This window comes from Pygoscelis adeliae, unplaced genomic scaffold (genome assembly GCF_000699105.1).
Source record: "Pygoscelis adeliae isolate BGI_AS28 unplaced genomic scaffold, ASM69910v1 Scaffold202, whole genome shotgun sequence".
NCBI classification, from domain to species: Eukaryota; Metazoa; Chordata; class Aves; order Sphenisciformes; family Spheniscidae; genus Pygoscelis; species Pygoscelis adeliae.
This window is the reverse complement of record NW_008824544.1, coordinates 2711229-2727540: the sequence shown is the minus strand read 5'-3', so window position 1 is coordinate 2727540 and position 16312 is coordinate 2711229. Positions and strand designations below refer to the sequence as shown.

At 46.3% G+C, this 16312-nt stretch overlaps 1 protein-coding gene across 1 annotated transcript; it reads left to right on the top strand.

The window, feature by feature from the left end:
- The first annotated feature begins 85 nt into the window (after positions 1 to 85).
- LOC103915028 (phytanoyl-CoA dioxygenase, peroxisomal-like) lies at positions 86 to 8680 on the top strand. Its single transcript, XM_009321775.1, is given in 9 exon segments — positions 86 to 150; positions 4430 to 4540; positions 4754 to 4919; positions 5586 to 5704; positions 6147 to 6177; positions 6467 to 6580; positions 7404 to 7545; positions 7866 to 8008; positions 8627 to 8680. Coding segments are annotated over 9 exon segments (945 nt in total).
- Positions 8681 to 16312: the final 7632 nt, after the last annotated feature.

Below are 16312 nucleotides of genomic sequence, written 5' to 3'. Positions count from 1 at the left end.
TCTGCTCTGTTATCTTGCGGCTCGGGAGGTCACTCAGGCGAGACAGGAGATCAGGTACTGTCCTGTCCTCAACCCACAAGGCTCAATGGTGGACTGCCTAGACAAGCGGCTGCAAGTGGAAGCTGTTGCAGTCATTTCATACATGACAACGTAATGCAGAGGGGTTTGTGCTTCTTCCTCTTCCCGCAGCGTCTATGGGTTTTCTTGTTTGTTTGTATGCGTTTTAAACAAGGCAAGGTTTGAGCACAGTTATTGTGCGGGTTCTAAACCCTTGGTGGTGCGGTGAGGTGTCTGGGCTGTGGTTCCCACCTGGAGACAAACATTGCTGTTCCCAAACACACTACCCCTCCCCCAATGATTTTTGCAATCCCAAAGTATCAAGCTATTTCCACCAGAAAGGGGATTTTTTTTGCTAATCTGTGAAAAGCTCATGTGAAAAAAAGGAAGAGCCCTGCCGAAAGAAGGACCAAGTTCAGCCTGTGGCCTCCACCTTTTTTGGAGTCAGAAGAGACTGAAGGAAAGCTGACCCCAGTTTGTAATGAGGACATGCTGCATTCAATCCACTCCTGGTTCTTGCAGCAAGAGCCGTACCTCCACCTTCCCTCCTGCAGCAAGTGCCTTGACCCGTGGGCTGTGAAGTCGGCCCAGGGAAAGGGAAAGATGAAGGGACAGCAAATTCCAGCAGGACAAACCCCACCTTTCAGCAGCATCTGCTTCATAGCATAGAGCTTGAGGGAAAAGTGAGGATGAACTGACCGTCACACCGATGGCACAAGCTAGTCTGAACTGTGACGTGGTGGGGCAGAATTCCACTTTGCAGGAGCAGTGAGGCTTTACAGCGTGGTGGCAACAGGGCACATGTGCAAAGACGTCAAAAATTGTCATGGTTTAACCCCAGCTGGCGACTAAGCCCCACAGAGCCGCTCGCTCACTCCCCCCACCAGCAGGATGGGGGAGAGAATCGGAAGGGTGAAAGTGAGAAAACTTGTGGGTTGAGATAAAGAGAGTTGAACAGATAAAGCAAAAGCCGCACACACAAGCAAAGCAAAACAAGGAATTCATTCACTCCTTCCCATGGGCAGGCAGGTGTTCAGCCATCTCCAGGAAAGCAGGGCTCCATCACGCGTAACGGTTACTTGGGAAGACAAACGCCATCACTCCAAACGTCCCCCCTTCCTTCTTCTTCCCCCAGCTTTATATGCTGAGCATGACGTCATACAGTGTGGGATATCCCTTTGGTCAGTTGGGGTCAGCTGTCCCGGCTGTGTCCCCTCCCAACTTCTTGTGCACCCCCAGCCTGCTCCTGGTGGGGTGGTGTGAGAAGCAGAAGAGGCCTTGACTGTGTGTAAGCACTGCTCAGCAGTAACAAAAACATCCCTGTGTTACCAACACTGTTTCCAGCACAAATCCAAAACATAGCCCCCATACCAGCTACTATGAAGAAAATTAACTCTACCCCAGCCAAAACCACGACAAAAGTCATCTTCTGAACTGTGCTGCAGGTCTGTTATGGCTCCATATTCAATCTCAATATTTATCTTCTCTCAAATATCACTCATGGAGTTAATGTAGGCAGATGAGAGTACTAAGTGCACTGCTAAGGACAGTGTACATTGAATACATAATTTTTAAGCATGTCCCAACTTGAGAGGAATACAAGGCCTTTGCAACCTCTGTTTGCAGCTCCCCATTTTTAAGCTAGCTTCACTTTTCCTTCTCGCCCTATTCCAGGATTTCCCCTCCAGGCTTTTTCTTTCCCAGCAGGGCACTCTTAGAGGACAGGAGCCATCATGCTGTTTAACTTAGCAAACCACCCGTGCCAGCACAGATGCGATGCATGACTGAGTGCGCCAGGCGCTGGGTTCTGCACGCTTGTTGGCTATGTCCTCGCAGCCATCACGGCAGCTGCAGGCAGCTGCGAATGAGCAGAGTACAGGAAAGGGAGCATGTAGAAGCATGCTTGAACTTTCCCCACCTACTTCCCAGCCTCTAGCAACAAGCTCTCCTGTTCCCAAACCTTCCTGTTCCTTCACTCCTGCCCGTCGCCCAGCCAGGGTGGTGAGACCCACAGCTTCTTGAGAGGCTCCTAGGCATGCACAGGCTCTAGCCCATGCACAGAGGAGGTGAAGAGGAGCAAACGGCACCCGGGGACTGTCATCTCAATCTCCACCCTGAGTGCTGTGCAGACCTTGTAAGTGCTGGGTGGCAAGCTGGGCTCTTGGTGCTGTCTTCTCATCATCAAAGTCATCATGAAAAAGCCAAACCCAACTACTTGGCTGGACGCTGTCCTATGGCACTTATCCCCATGGCTGGGTGCAGCCCCTGCTCCTGTATCCTTTCTGATCTGGGCTGGGGTGGGAAGGGAGGGGGGTGAGTGGAAAGCAACAGTGGTCTCCACATCAGCTATGTCGTGATCTGGAAAGCGCAAGGCACAGTCTTCTTCCACAGCCTGAAATGGGGCATGGAGGATCCTGGAGATGTTTCTTGGATGCTTGACGTAAGAAAGCAAAGAGTGCTGCACTCGGTATCCCCAGCCTCCTCTCTCACCAACTGAAACGTGTTAACAGAGAAAAAGCCACATTCACAATTGTCTTTGCAAGAACTTTGCTCTTACACCTGTGAATTCATCTGCAGCTCTGAACTGAGCTGAGAGGAAAAGCAGCGTTTGCACTTGGTGACTTTGCCTCAAACTGCAAGCATACAAGGAAGCTTACCTGCCACGTTATTTGAGAGTTTGACTTTCCCAGGTTGATGTCTTTCTTTTTCTTGGATGGCTGCGGTAAGGAGGTTGTATGGAGAAGTCTGGGTTTCCTGACTCCTTTGCAGGTTTGTGTTGAAGGCGTTTCTCCTGAAGAGTGCAGGAACCAGGAAGAGAGATGGATTTGGAAAACTGAAAATGGCTTGTTAGAACAAAGGTCTTTTTTTTTTTTTTTTAATTTAACCGTGTTCCCCAGCATCCTGCGAACAATAAATGAAGGTATTTGAATCTTGAACCTTGCTGTGCCAGTCTCTCCAAAAGCGTTTGCTTGCTTCTGAGTGTACCCAAGTATTATATTGCCTGTGCAGTTGGCTAACATGTCTCTGAATGCATTATTCCAAAAGGGGGGGTGTGAGGGGAAGGGAAATGTTTAAATACTCCATGTCCTCACCAAAATGAGCTGCTGGAGGCAGCAGCTGCTTCCCAGCCTGTGTACCTCTTGTTTTCAGTTGTCCAAGCAACCCAGACTTGTCCTTTGAGTGTTGCAAGGTGGCAAGAGCAAAACCAGTGAGATGAAGAGGCACTGCAAAGCCCAGGAGGAAGGTGTTCAAATGGAGTCCAGCACTTGGTGGACTTGTCTGCTGTCCCCCCGTTCTGGGAGGTGGAGGTGTGCTGAGGAGGGCACTACAGCTGGGGTTCAGCCAGCACCTGTGTCTCCATCAGCTCAGTGATGCCTGAAGAGAAGGGGAAAGACCCTCCTGGAGGTTTTGTGGGTAGGAGCAGCGCCCTGGACATCTGGAGAACCTGAGCAGCTGTGAGTCCCATTTCCACTGAAACTGGGACCCGAAGTATGGGGTGAAGCATTTACCTCCTGATGAGCTTGGTGCAGCAGTGCCATCTGTATGGGTGTCCTTTGCTCTGAGACTTGCTGCGGTGCTTCCCACCCTGCTCTCACTGACTGCTTACACCCTGCACGTGCCTCTTCCTCCTCACTGTCTCCTGAGCTTTTCCCTTCTTACATCTCCCTCCTCAGCAGCTCCTCTCACCCCTTTTGCTTTCCTCTGACTCGCCACTATGGGTTGCATTTGCGTGCAACGGGCTGTGTCCATGCTCACACCTCGTGTGACTTCACCAGGTAAGGTTTAAACTTTCTTTGGGTGAAGCTTCAATACCATGAACAAAGCTGTTGTGAGGCTTCGTTAGCAAGGGGGGTAACTGTCCTCTGGGTGAGACTGTGCTGTCTCTGCCTAGCAGAACGCAGTCATGTTTGTTTAAACTCATTAAAATGAATTGGAGGTTTCCTTTCTGCATGCTTTCCCTGTGAGGCGTTGGGAGGGGTGTCATTTCTCTGCAGTAATGTTTTCATACGCTGTTGTGCCTGAGTGTATATTCCTTAATTGATATCCCAGATAACTGCTCCTGCTCCAGCAGCAGCTCGTGCTGCTGCTCAGCCAAGGATGTTTCGGTAAATTGTATCTTTGTTCATATAAAAATAAAAAATCAAACCTTGTATTTCAATTCCTACTTAGTTTTAATTATTTTCTTCCAAGTGCCCTTGGTGTCTGCTGTGGGGAGAGTTTCTTGCCGATTCTCCCCTGGACAATGGCTGGGGGGGCCGGCCCCTTCCCCGCCCCCCCCCACTGCATGGCACCGTCCTCCTGCTGGGTCTCGCCATCGGTGCTCCCATTGCTCTGCCCAGCCCTACTAACGTGTTTCTCCTCTGTGTCTCAGCTATACCCTGGACAACGATGTCCTCACCACAGAGCAAAGGCAGTTCTATGAAGACAACAGGTATCTGCTCTTTAAGAAGCTCGTTTCTGACAAAGACATTGAGCGCTTCAGGTACGGGGCACTTGCCTAAGGTGCTGGGGGTCCTGTGTGCAGCAGCATCCCGAGGGAGCTCTGGGAAGCTGGAGGAAGCTGGACTCTCCCAACACAGATGTGTGTGCTGTTGCTGGATACCTTCGTCTGTAGCAATAGTGTCTTTGAGGAGAGTAATCTGGCCGAACATGGCTAAAATGTGCTCTGGCTTCTCCGGTTCCCTCTGCTTTGCAGGAAGGAGTTTGTGAGGATCTGTAACAAGGAGGTGAATCCACCAGGAGTTCTGATAATGAGAGACGAGATCCGCAGACCCAACTTCGTTCGGTCTGAAAAAACAGTTAATAAAGCGCATGATTTCCAGGAAGATGAAGAGGTGTTCTGATACTGTACTCTGCCAGAGGTAAAAAGCCAATAGGGGGATGGTGGTAGAAGAACCTAGTAGAGCTTTGTGAGTATATTTATGTTTTAATGCCAAGGTGAAGGCAACGTCCAAGCTGGGCAGGCCAAACTAACCCTTCTGGAAGGTTATGTGATGCTCTGTTCTGTACAGGCCCACTTTAATACATGCTCCATCCAATGTCAGATGGATTTGTACTCTGTGTTGATGTTGGGGTAGTTAGCAGCAGCAGATTCCCATCACTTTTCGTAAGATAAGGAAGTATATTAATGTATGTAATGTGTAAATACAGTTCCTCATGTATTGGCTTGTCCTGGATCCTGGAGTACTACAAAAGTCAGGTTGTGTTGGAGAATCAGAGGTGGACATACGAGATTTCACAAAGCTCTTGAGCTGTTGCCCTGGCAGTCATCCATCTTCGGCAGTGCCTTGGCATATACTGCAGCAGAGAAGGCGCTGGTGAGCATTGCGCCTATGGCAGCATTTACAGGTGGTTTGTTTGTGCTTGTTTTTTATTTCGGGTAAAACTGCTGATAATAGGTCCACCCTCATGAACAACCCAATCAACAAGTAATTTATGGCATAGATCTGCCTAGCTTTTGTTTTACTTGCTATATATTACTGCAGCATAAACCACAAATATTTCTTCTACTGCTTTTTCCTGTGTAGATCCTAAAATATGTTGAATGCTTCACAGGGCCAAACATAATGGCCATGCACATGATGCTGATAAATAAACTTCCAGATCCTGGTAAGCAGAGCTCCAGGGAGAGGGAAATGCAGAAGTTGTTAGTATGCCTGGGTTGCTGCCTGTTTAACCGAAGCAGCACTTACACTTTTAGAAAAGTTGCTTGAATTGAATTGAATTAAAAGCAATTCTGAAAATAAATGAAGTTATTTTGGTAATAGTGTGTTCTAGTTTAGCCCTCGCTTGGTGGGATACATTTCTTATGGTTCTCTTTGCTGTAGATGTTCGGGTTCACACGGTGGAAGGTACATGTGTGCCTCCTAAATTGAAGTGCTGTTATATCTAACCGCATGTTACATCTAAAACATTCTTTCCAACTAATTTAATATGTTTCTGCAGTTTAGGTCTTTGCACCATTTTAACTGTCCCTCAACTACTTTTTTTTAAAAGCAGCATTCAAGTTTCAAAAAGGAACATTCAAAAATTAGACAGCCAGCTGCTTATCCAGCCGTCCGAACTTGCATGAAGCTCCACTGTTTAAGACACTTTTTTTTTAGGCCTGACATTTCACATGTGTTGAAAACAAGTGCTTCCTGGAGCTTGGTAAAAGACAATAAATACAGAGAAGATCCTTTGCTTAGAGTTTATGTGCTATTTTCCAGACTAACATTTCAGAAATGTCAAATTTAGTCTGACTCCTGACCTTGCTGACAGTGTTTGCATGCTCAGCGCTTTGATATGAAGACACTTGAATAGGTGCCAAAGGAAGGATTTTGAATCCTGGCTTTGGCTTCTAGTGCTGCAGATCAAAGTCTTACTTCATACAAGAAGTTTAATTAACTACATTACAGTGTTTTCAAAGCTGATTTGCTCCTGGACTGCCATGGAGAGGGCTGACCAGGACAACGGCTGCCTGGTCGTGCAGCCAGGGACGCACAAGGAGCCCCTGAAGCCTCACGGCTATCCAAAGTGGGAGGTAGAGCAGCACTGGGGGTTGAGGAGGGTGTGCGTGTGGGGACCACATTTTGGCTGGGGGGTACACTCTAATACAGTCTGTGTCTGGGAAGATGTCTGTTACAAATTCGTCTTTGTTCAGACCGATCAACCATTTTTCACTGTTCTTGTCAAGTCTGAAGACGCTTTCTCCTTCTCTGAATTTATTCCTGCCAGGCAAGCATATTTGTTTTCCCATAGAAGAAAATTGGATAATAAACAATTGACCAGAATTTAATTTCAAGCAATATTTTTCTTCTAAGCAAGGATGCTTCCTGGCCTGGCCCAGTGTTAGTGGTGGTTGTGCTTGGAGCAGGAGGCTGGACTTGACACCCCAGAGGTGGCATCAGGCAACACTTGTGGGGCTCCCTTGTGCTCTTCTCCATTCTCTCCAGTAAAGAGAAGTTCTTAATTGTTTGAATTCAACTTCAGAAAGCAGATGAAGAACATTTTAGTTGTGAGATGGGAATTTCTCATAGGGGTTTGCAGGTCAAAAGAGAAAGTGAGCAGAGAGGTCATATCGTATGTGTGTATGAGGTGCAGCTGGGGAAGATGAGCTATCAGTGAGATGTGCAAAGATGATCCAGAAAGCAAAGTGGATCATTCTGGTTCGTTATAAGTGAGTCCTTTATAAATGATTAGCAAGGCTTGTAGGTGAACATACAGATTCTTCATCAAGTATATTAAACGTACTACCTTCAAGAAAGAAAATGAGTAACCACCTTTGCATCTCTTCTTCTCCTACACTGAGAAACTGGTGGTATTCTGATTTTACTAAATTATTTCAACTCTTCCTTGGTTTCTAGAGTCCACCAATCAAATTTTTCCATGGGCTGCTGGATTATGATGAGAAGAGTCCCAGGATTCACCTTGTCATGAAGAAGGGAGACACAGTGTTCTTCCATCCCCTGCTCATTCACAGCTCCAGAGCAAACAAGACATCAGGTTGCGAAGGGTAGGAAACCACCTCCAGATACAGCTGTCAGTATTTGTTTAGCTGCTAAACACCATCAAAGTCTTCTTAACTAAGATCTGATTACAAAATAAGTGGGTTGATGCAACTGTCTGGGAGCAGAGTACGAACCCTTACTGAACACACCGGTCTGCTCTGACCCTGACTTCTCTGCTTGCTACTCTGGTTGCTGGTAACCTGAGATCAAGCAAGTAAAGTATTGCTTTAGGTTGCGTGTGTCCACGATCTGGGATGCACGAGTTTTCTTCCACCAGTCATTTGTAATCAATGTGGTCGTGAGTGATGCCCAATTTCCTCACGCAGAGTATAAGCTGTTGCTTCACCAGCTCAGAGTGCTACTACATTGATGTCAAGTACACGATCCAAGGGCACCTGGAGAAAAAAGTAATTGAATTTGGACATGCAAAATACAAAGTGACTTCTGCCTCAGACCTTGTGGTAATTTTAAATCGTGACCTTATCTTGTAACTAGCAAGAACTTCTGGCCTTTTAGCTGATAAGGCTGCCTGTTGCTGCCTGGCTGCCTGTGCTGGAGAAGTGCCCTTGCTCTCCAGGCAGCCCCTTCATGTCTCTGGAAAGCAGTGGAGGAGCTCTGCAGGTTCCTCCTCCAGCTCTGTTCATCGCCATTCCCACCTCTGAGCTGCCAAAATTTATTTCATCCAGGCGCCTTGGTATCTTTCAGTGCAAATCAGCCCAGCTAGGGCAAACATGCCAGCAGCTGTTTAGGTGACTCTAACTGAATAGGAGGACACAGTTTATTCAGTACCCATCCGTGGTGTCTTCTCTGCAAACCACATTAATCCAATGAGCCTTTTGGCTTATTTCAAGTGTGGTTGTGCGTTGGGATTTGTAGCTTTTTATTTCATTTAGTGTTGTCTGTACTTTTCTGCTGGAGACTTTGAAGAGACAATGAGTAAGTTAATGGGTACTTTTATGAATACATGACCAAACAGATAAGGTCATGCCAGGAATAAGCAGGAAACACTGTATCCAAAGATGGTGGCTTCTAAGTATTTTTCTGTTTGGTTTTTTTGTTTGTTTGTTTTTTTAATGCAGGGTGTTTGGAAGAAGCAAGCAAAGGTCATGCAAGGAAAAAGAATTAATCTTTAAAATGGCCTCTGAAGACCAGGATGGAAAACATATGCCTGAGCATAAGCTTCTGAGCAGACAGATTTATGTGCTTTTGGCCCTCTGTGTAAGAAACTTACCCAAATACTGCATCGCAAAATCATTTTATGCTAATACAGAATAGTTGCACTGAGTTTGAAAAACTGATGTACTTCAAAGAAAACCTGACCTACAAAAACAGATTCGCTGCAGTTTTTTTAGGTAATCAAAGAAAAATGATGAGAGATGTGCTTTACTTCTTGATTATTTTTTTCTAATGTCCCTCTTGATATGCTTTTGGGCTGATGCTCTATTAATGTAAGGGTATTAATAATCTTAATAGAATTATAATAATTATTGTAGTTAGATGAAATTAATATTATTTAAGTAAGATTCTATGCATGATTATGTTTTTAAGGTTTCTAACATCCTTTTTCCATGCAAAGTAAACACAGTGAATCAGAGTCTCATGCAAGTTTCAGTATGAGCTCGCATGGGAAGTCATTAGTACAGCTGATGAAGGTGGGGATTTTATTTTTATTTTTGAAATAAATAATAGATTAGAGCAAAACTATGTTTGGTGGCTGCGTTGTATTATTTCTGTGGTTCAGAAATTCTGCCGGTGGGTGTGTGGTTGAATAACCAAAGTGAACCCTGGAAAGGTAGGTGTTTGGTCTGAGGAAAATGTCAGGGCGCTGCAGCTGAGAGTCACCCAAAAAACAAATAACAACTGCCTGTGTCCTGCCTGTCTTGCAGGTCGTTTGGGTGACCAGGTGCAGGGCAGGGCAGCTGAGAGCAATCCCGGTGCTCCTGCTGCTGAGCCCTCCTGGTGTGGTTTGCAGGACTGGGGAGCAGCTCAGGGATGGCTCTTCTTTATTGCAGGAAATCCCGTGGCAGTTCAGCTCGATGCTCTGGCATGCTGGGGTGTAGTTTTGGTGCACGGGCCTGGACGCCCTCTCCCGAAGGCTTCCAGCCCAGTGGGAGTTTGGCTTTACCACCATTACTTTCTCCAAAAATCATCAGGACATGTTAATGAGTCCGGAGCTGGTAGGTGCTTCCTTGGCACCATATCTCAGTGCAGTTACAAGTCTTTTTGCTAACATTAATGTCAATCTCCTTGTTGTGAGCTAAGGCAATTTTTTCTACTTTTAAATCCTAGCAGACACTTCATGGCTCTTTATTACAGCCTTTGCTGACAGATACGGTGATGCCAAAACCATTTTGGAGACAGCTTTGGGCAAACCACCTGCCAGTATCTCTTCATCTCCTCGCTGCGTGACCATCCTGGTCCCAGCCCATGTCCTGGCTTCCATGCTGTTATAGCCAAATTTTCAGAAATCAGGGTATCGGTGCTGTAGTAGCTGAGTTATGCTGTGTCTGTGATTAAAAGCCAACTGTCCTAAGGAATTATTATGTGAAATATAAAACAAGCTGCATCTGAAGGCCTAAGGACAGCTTGTGTAAGGAAAAATGGCATGCATGCTATTTATGGAAAGGTTTTGTTTATTTTAAATGAGGAATTTTGTTGAGCAACAGGCATGAAGCAAGGTTTTGTGCAATCGGTTTACACGCATGCATGTGGAGCAGATAGACAGCTTGTCCATGGGGTGTGAGGCAACCTGCATTGAACTAGAAGGTTTCAAGCCCATTGTTTCCTTGCAAACATCTGGTCACCTGCACCATCAGCTGGGGTGCATGGTTTCAGGGCTGTGAGTGATGCTACAAGACTTAACATGTCCATGGTTTGGTTGCCTGGTCTTCTCCATGTTGCTTTGCCCCGTTGTGCCATGTGAGGGTGAGCAGGAAAATTCAGGACCTGAGCATCAGGGCCGTGGTACAGACAGACTTGGCCCTGATTTTATCATCGCTGCATCCTCCTGTTGGGTGTCTGCCCTCCTGATCATAGTTCAAAGCTGACAAGTGAGGGGAACATAGAGCTAAGGTAGATTTCACGGAGAGATGGTATTTTCTCCTCCAAGGCAGTGGGTGGATCTCCTCTGCACCCATGCCCAGCTGCCCTCCTGCTGGGGCTCAGGGTGATGCTCTCCATGGGACACACACCTTCCCTCAGCACCTTCCGGCCCTGAAATGCGGGGGAAATGCTCTCTTCAGGGGTGTTGTCAGTGACTTGAGCTGGAGAGACATTTTCCACAAAACAATTTTGAGGAAGGTTTTTTCCATCAAAGTAATGTCCTGAATGTCCTCACTTGCACAACAGCTAAAATGTTGTTCATGTCATTTTTCAGACCACCTTTCCCCTGATGCATGCAGTCCTTCCTTTTCTGTCCTTTTTCCTTTTCCTTTTCCCTTTCCTTTTCCTCTTTCTTGCTCTCTTTCTTTCCTCTTGCTCTCTATCTTTATTTTCTTCTTTATCATGTATCTTTATCTTTCCTTTTCTTTTTTCTTCCTTCCTTCCTTCCTTCCTTCCTTCCTTCCTTCCTTCCTTCCTTCCTTCCTCTCTTTGTCTTTCTCTCACTCTCCTTTTCTGTATCTTTTTCTCTCATGCATGTGGTCTCTAAGCATCATCTTCTCTTATTTTTTTAATAAAAAAAGAAATTAAGTGCTTCCATTATATATTTTGCCTCCCCTACTGTTTCAAGACTCACTAAATCTGTGCATCTCCAGAACGCCAAAGCTGTATTTCTCCTGGGAGCAGCAGACACCTAAATGCCTGCAGGGACACATGCGCTTAAAATCAAACCCCAGTTCTCCACCGAAGGGGGGTCACGGCCGTTCCCGTTACAGCAGGTGCCCTCCTGCCCCGGCTCACCCCGCATCTGCAGCCCCAGAGATCTGTGGTCCCCTTCTACCTGCAGGATCACTGGCGAACCCAAGGGCAGGGTGACCAGACCAGAGCACAGCACAGTTTTCATTCCTCCAACACTTCCCACGGACCAGTTTGGGCTGGAGGGCAGAGGTTTTGCCGGGTCCATGTATGGCCATAGGCCTTGGCTGCATTTTTGGCCTTGATGATTTCTCTAATTCACAAGTGGTCCTAAGTGTATTGACGCCATTGACCTCTCTTGTGATTTTGATTATGTTTGGTAGTGTCTGGGGTATGGTCTTTTTTTTCTTAAAGATTCAATTCCAGAAATTCTCTGGTTCACATGAGGATTTCAAGAATTAGAGAAAAATGAGAAGCAGAAATTTTCTTCCCACCCCCAGTGTTTCTAAATACTGAAGTTTGAAAAAAATAGGACCTCCCTCAAAAAAAAAAAGAAGTGGAAAAATGGGATCCTTAAGCTTCAAAACCACATGAGGGAAATGAAGAAAAATCCCATTTCGTTGTAGGTTTAGCCCTTATGATTCTTTAAGCTGGTTTCGTTGATGTGATAAGGTCCATTCATAATTTTCAGCACTTGACAAAGCTGCTGCTGGCCAGCTTTATTAACAGAAAGCATATGCCCTCTCACACCTACGCTTGTGGTTTGGCTTGGGAGCTTTGCAGATGTTCAACTTCGGTCTTCAGCAATTGTTTCTGTTGCTGCGTGAAAAAGGATTTTCTCAAAGAGTTATTCCATTCTTAATCTCAAAACTAAAGGAAAAAATTCAGCCCAACCTTTCCAAGAAATCTCCCTTCCAGGTTAAGACCTGCCATGGGAAATTTCACCCCCAAAAAGGACTTCTCAAAAGCAGCAACAGCAAAAAAAAAGAGCATGAAAAAGCATTTATTGCCACTGTTCCTGAGCAATTTCTAGGCTAAGAGACCCCACATTCAACCGCAGCCTTCTCTTAGGAGTGGAGCAGCAGTTTCAGGGATGAAAGAGCACTGAGATTTCTGGGAGGGATTTACATAACTCACCAAATCTAACCAGGGTGTTCAAGTACTTTATCACCAGGATCTCCACAGGCCTGAATGAAACCAGACTGACAGCATTAGGAAGGTTTAACACACAGGGCATACAAGTCTAGGCATGTGCTAGCAAGTAACTGAGGCCTTAATTTAGGAAGGTAATTAAGACACCATATAATTACTTCCCATGGCACATGCCGTGCTGCTGGTGTATGGGATGGGCTCAGATACAAGAGCACCAGGTGCCGTGATTTGCCCATGATGGGCAAATCCAGTCCTTGACCTCCTCTAAGTCACCCTGTTTACTCCAGCTTTGCAAGGGAAGGAGGAACCTGCTAATTTTATTGTCATTCACGTTCAGTGTCACGTGTCCTCTCCTAAAATCAGCACAGACAACATGTGCTGAGTTATTTGGGGTTACAACGCAGGCACTCGCCTGTTCAGTACTCCCTGTCGGGACGGCAGCCTGCCCCAAGGTCACTTATTTTCATGTTTGCACATGTATCCCGTCCCCTGCGCCTTTCCCAGCCCCTACCTGTGCCTGGATAACCAGCCCGGACGTGTCTGTTCTCCAGCCCTTAGCTGCTGTGGGGAGAAAGAGGAAGCAATTACCTTTTCCTATGCAAAATATCCCCCTCTCCTTGCTCTAATTACTCCCCTGCTCCTTGTCTGTGCAAGCGGTGTGGGTACCCTGAAGCCAGAGCTCCTCCTCCCTTGGCTCGAAGTCTATGAAGACAGAACAGAAAAATACAATATAAGCAGCTGTGCTGGAGAGGAAGCCGCCTGACATGTTGATACAGCAGCAAGTCTGGCCACCTGTGCCGAGAGGTGTCAGGCAGCCAACAAAAGGCATAAGCAAACACTAGGCCAGGTAGGAACGTCTGGAAGAAATCTAACAGCAAGGTGCAAACTTAGTGAAAATAATTGTCCTGGAGAAGCCACGTCCCCAGAGACACTAGGGATTTCCCTTCCTTCTGCATTTGCCTGTCATTCTACAAGTCAGGGTTTGAGTTTTTGTCTAAGGGAACACGGACAAAGGTTATTTTGCCATTTTTGAATCACTGTTAGTCATATAAATAGAAAAGAGCACTGGTCACCCAGGCTGTTTTTTCAGCCAGCAGTGGAGGACCCCAGTTGCACCTTGAAGCTTTCCTGCATGGGCATTGCAGGGCTGCTTTTGGGGCAAAATGAAATGGGATCTGCAACACGGCTTTGCACGGGAAACGAGAATAAAAGAACAGGAGAAAAGTTTTGCCTGCGCTCTTGTCCCACACATACTTAATTTGGGGAAGGAAAAGCTAGGCAGCAAGTAGGTTGGAAAAAATAAAATTATGTGAAATGGCTGGGTAAGTCCAGCCTGTCGGGGGAGCTGCACGTGATGGCCCAAGACCATAGCACAAGCTCTGCCATGAAAAACTGACGGGCAAAAAGGAAGGTCCTTGAGCAGTTTATTTATTATGAAAGGGTATTAAGTTTTCATCAAGCTGATTTTAGTCAAGAGTTAATAAGCCTAAACTGGTTAGTGCAGAGGGAGAAAATGCTAAAGGTTTAATTTTTCTTCAAAGTGTTTGTAAAAATCCAAGAAAAGATAATTTCTGGCAGCAGGGCGAGATGTTCTAAATTAACACTTCAGCAGTAGCTGAGGGCTGAGGAGAGGCAGGATGCTTAACTTATCTAAAAACCAAGACTGATTTTGTAGGTTATTACAAGAAAGGCTGGGTATCTTCCTGCCCATTTTGACATACACACAGGGCATTTTGTAGCTGGAGAAACAACCTTGCAGACAGGTGAGAATTTGGCTGGGGAAATGGCCGATTTATCAGCTTATTACTCTGCAAATCTTAATAATGGCTCTGAGAATGCACGTTCAGCATTATATTTCCAGTGTGATTTTGCTTAACGATTTAGGGGACGTGGCAGCTTAAGCAGCACCAGTCTTGATTCACCAGCGATGCTAATGGTGGCAGCAGGTTTCTGTAATGCTAATGCAGTTTAATGCCTTATACCCACTGACAGTGTTAGGGCAGACTCATATCCCTCGACCTGCTGCCTGCTCTCTTGCTAACACAGCCTGGCATGCAGTTGGGCTTCTTTGTTGCGAGGTTGGATGTCTTCGTATCATGCGTCCAAAATTGGGACAGCTTCAGTGACAGCGTAGATCCAGCTGGGCTTGTAAGGTCATGCTTGAGCTGCCTCTCGTGGGTCTCCGCCTCTGCTCTCACGCCCAAGTATTGGTGGAAACGTATCAGCTCGGTTGGGACTGGAGACCCCGCAGGCTGCTCTGGCACGGTGCTGGGGCTGCGTGCCCACATGGCAGCATACCCCAGTGGGTAGCTCCCCTCCTGCCTGCTTCTGCTGGGCCGGAGCCATCTCTGGCACAAGAACCGAATCTCCAAAAATAGACTGAGGCACATAAAACCCATTACATCAATCTCCCCCACTCCTTGTTTATTGCTGGGGTTTAAGCAAAGCAATGGGCCTTGGTTTCTTCATCCTATTTTTGCATACAAGGATGAATTGAGGGTATTGCTCTCATTCCTTGACTCCCAAGGAGGCACATACCTTTCCTACATATCACAGTCCTGGGGGCATTTATGAAGATAAAGCATTACCCCACCTTTGACAGTTTAGTTTCTGCAGAAATCTCCTTTTCATTGGCCAGAGACAGAAAATGGAAAAAGCCTGAAGCTTTCAACATACAGGCTGAAGACTGATACTGACATGGAATTTCACGCTGGTTTTGTGGACTCCAGGTGAGAAACTCCTGTTGGTCTGAATGAGAAAACTGCGTGGCAGCCGGAGTTACGGACCACAAACCAATTCCTTTTGGTGATTCACCACCAAGCTCTCAGGCAAACGAAGATGTTGAAGAAGCAACTCATCCTCTTCCTCAGAGAAATTATACCATACAAGCCCAGGAAGTGTTTTATTGCACACTGTGTTTATTCTGAATGAGAAATCAACAGGAGACATTGCCAAGCAACGTCACAGTCACCTATCAGTGACACCCCACCCATCAAATGGTATCAACATGACACTGAAATGAACGCAACATGCCTAGCAAAACTGCCCAGCAAAAGCACCAGTAGGAGATGAAGGCTGCAGAATACTGAGGTAAATCGGCCCAGTTGCTTCAAATAGAAGTAACTTCTCTTCCAGCCCCTGTGCCAGCAAACAAGAGAGGTATCGACAAGGCCACTGGGACACGTGAGACTGTTGGTGGCAGTTTCACTATATCACTGAGGTACTAGTGGTTTTAGGCACTTAAAAACACCCTGTGATCCTACTGAGCATGAACCAGGGGCAGCAGAAGGATCAGGTCCAGGAAAAGCTGGCCAAATGCCACAGGCATCCCTACAGAGATGTGCTTTCAGAAAAACACCTGTATAATGACAGTCCTTCTCAGGACCCAGCCCTCGGAGACCTCCTCCTGCTTGGTCTGAGACAGCTACTGTCCCCCAGGCAGCTGCGCCAGCAGCCAAGGTTGACATGGTGATGACTGGGAAAGATTTCAGGAAAATTTAAAATGCCAGAAAAAGGGTAAAAAGTATTAAATGTAACCACTCAGCTCTTTAAAACCACTCACAAAGCAGTGCCAGATTCATTAAAATCCTTTTCAAAGTGGGAGCTGCAGGTTTGTAGCCATAAAGGTGCTGTAGTGTGGATGGTGCTGGAACCCAGTATGGGCTGTGTGATAGGGAAAGGGCTTTCAAAAGAGCTCCCAGTAGTCTGCAGTGTAAACACCACTGGTTTGCAATGCCAAAGCCACTGAAGGGGTTTTTTAAGCCAAGGAGACAACTCAGGAACTGTTTGACATCTGTTCTTAAAGGTTCAAAGTGAGT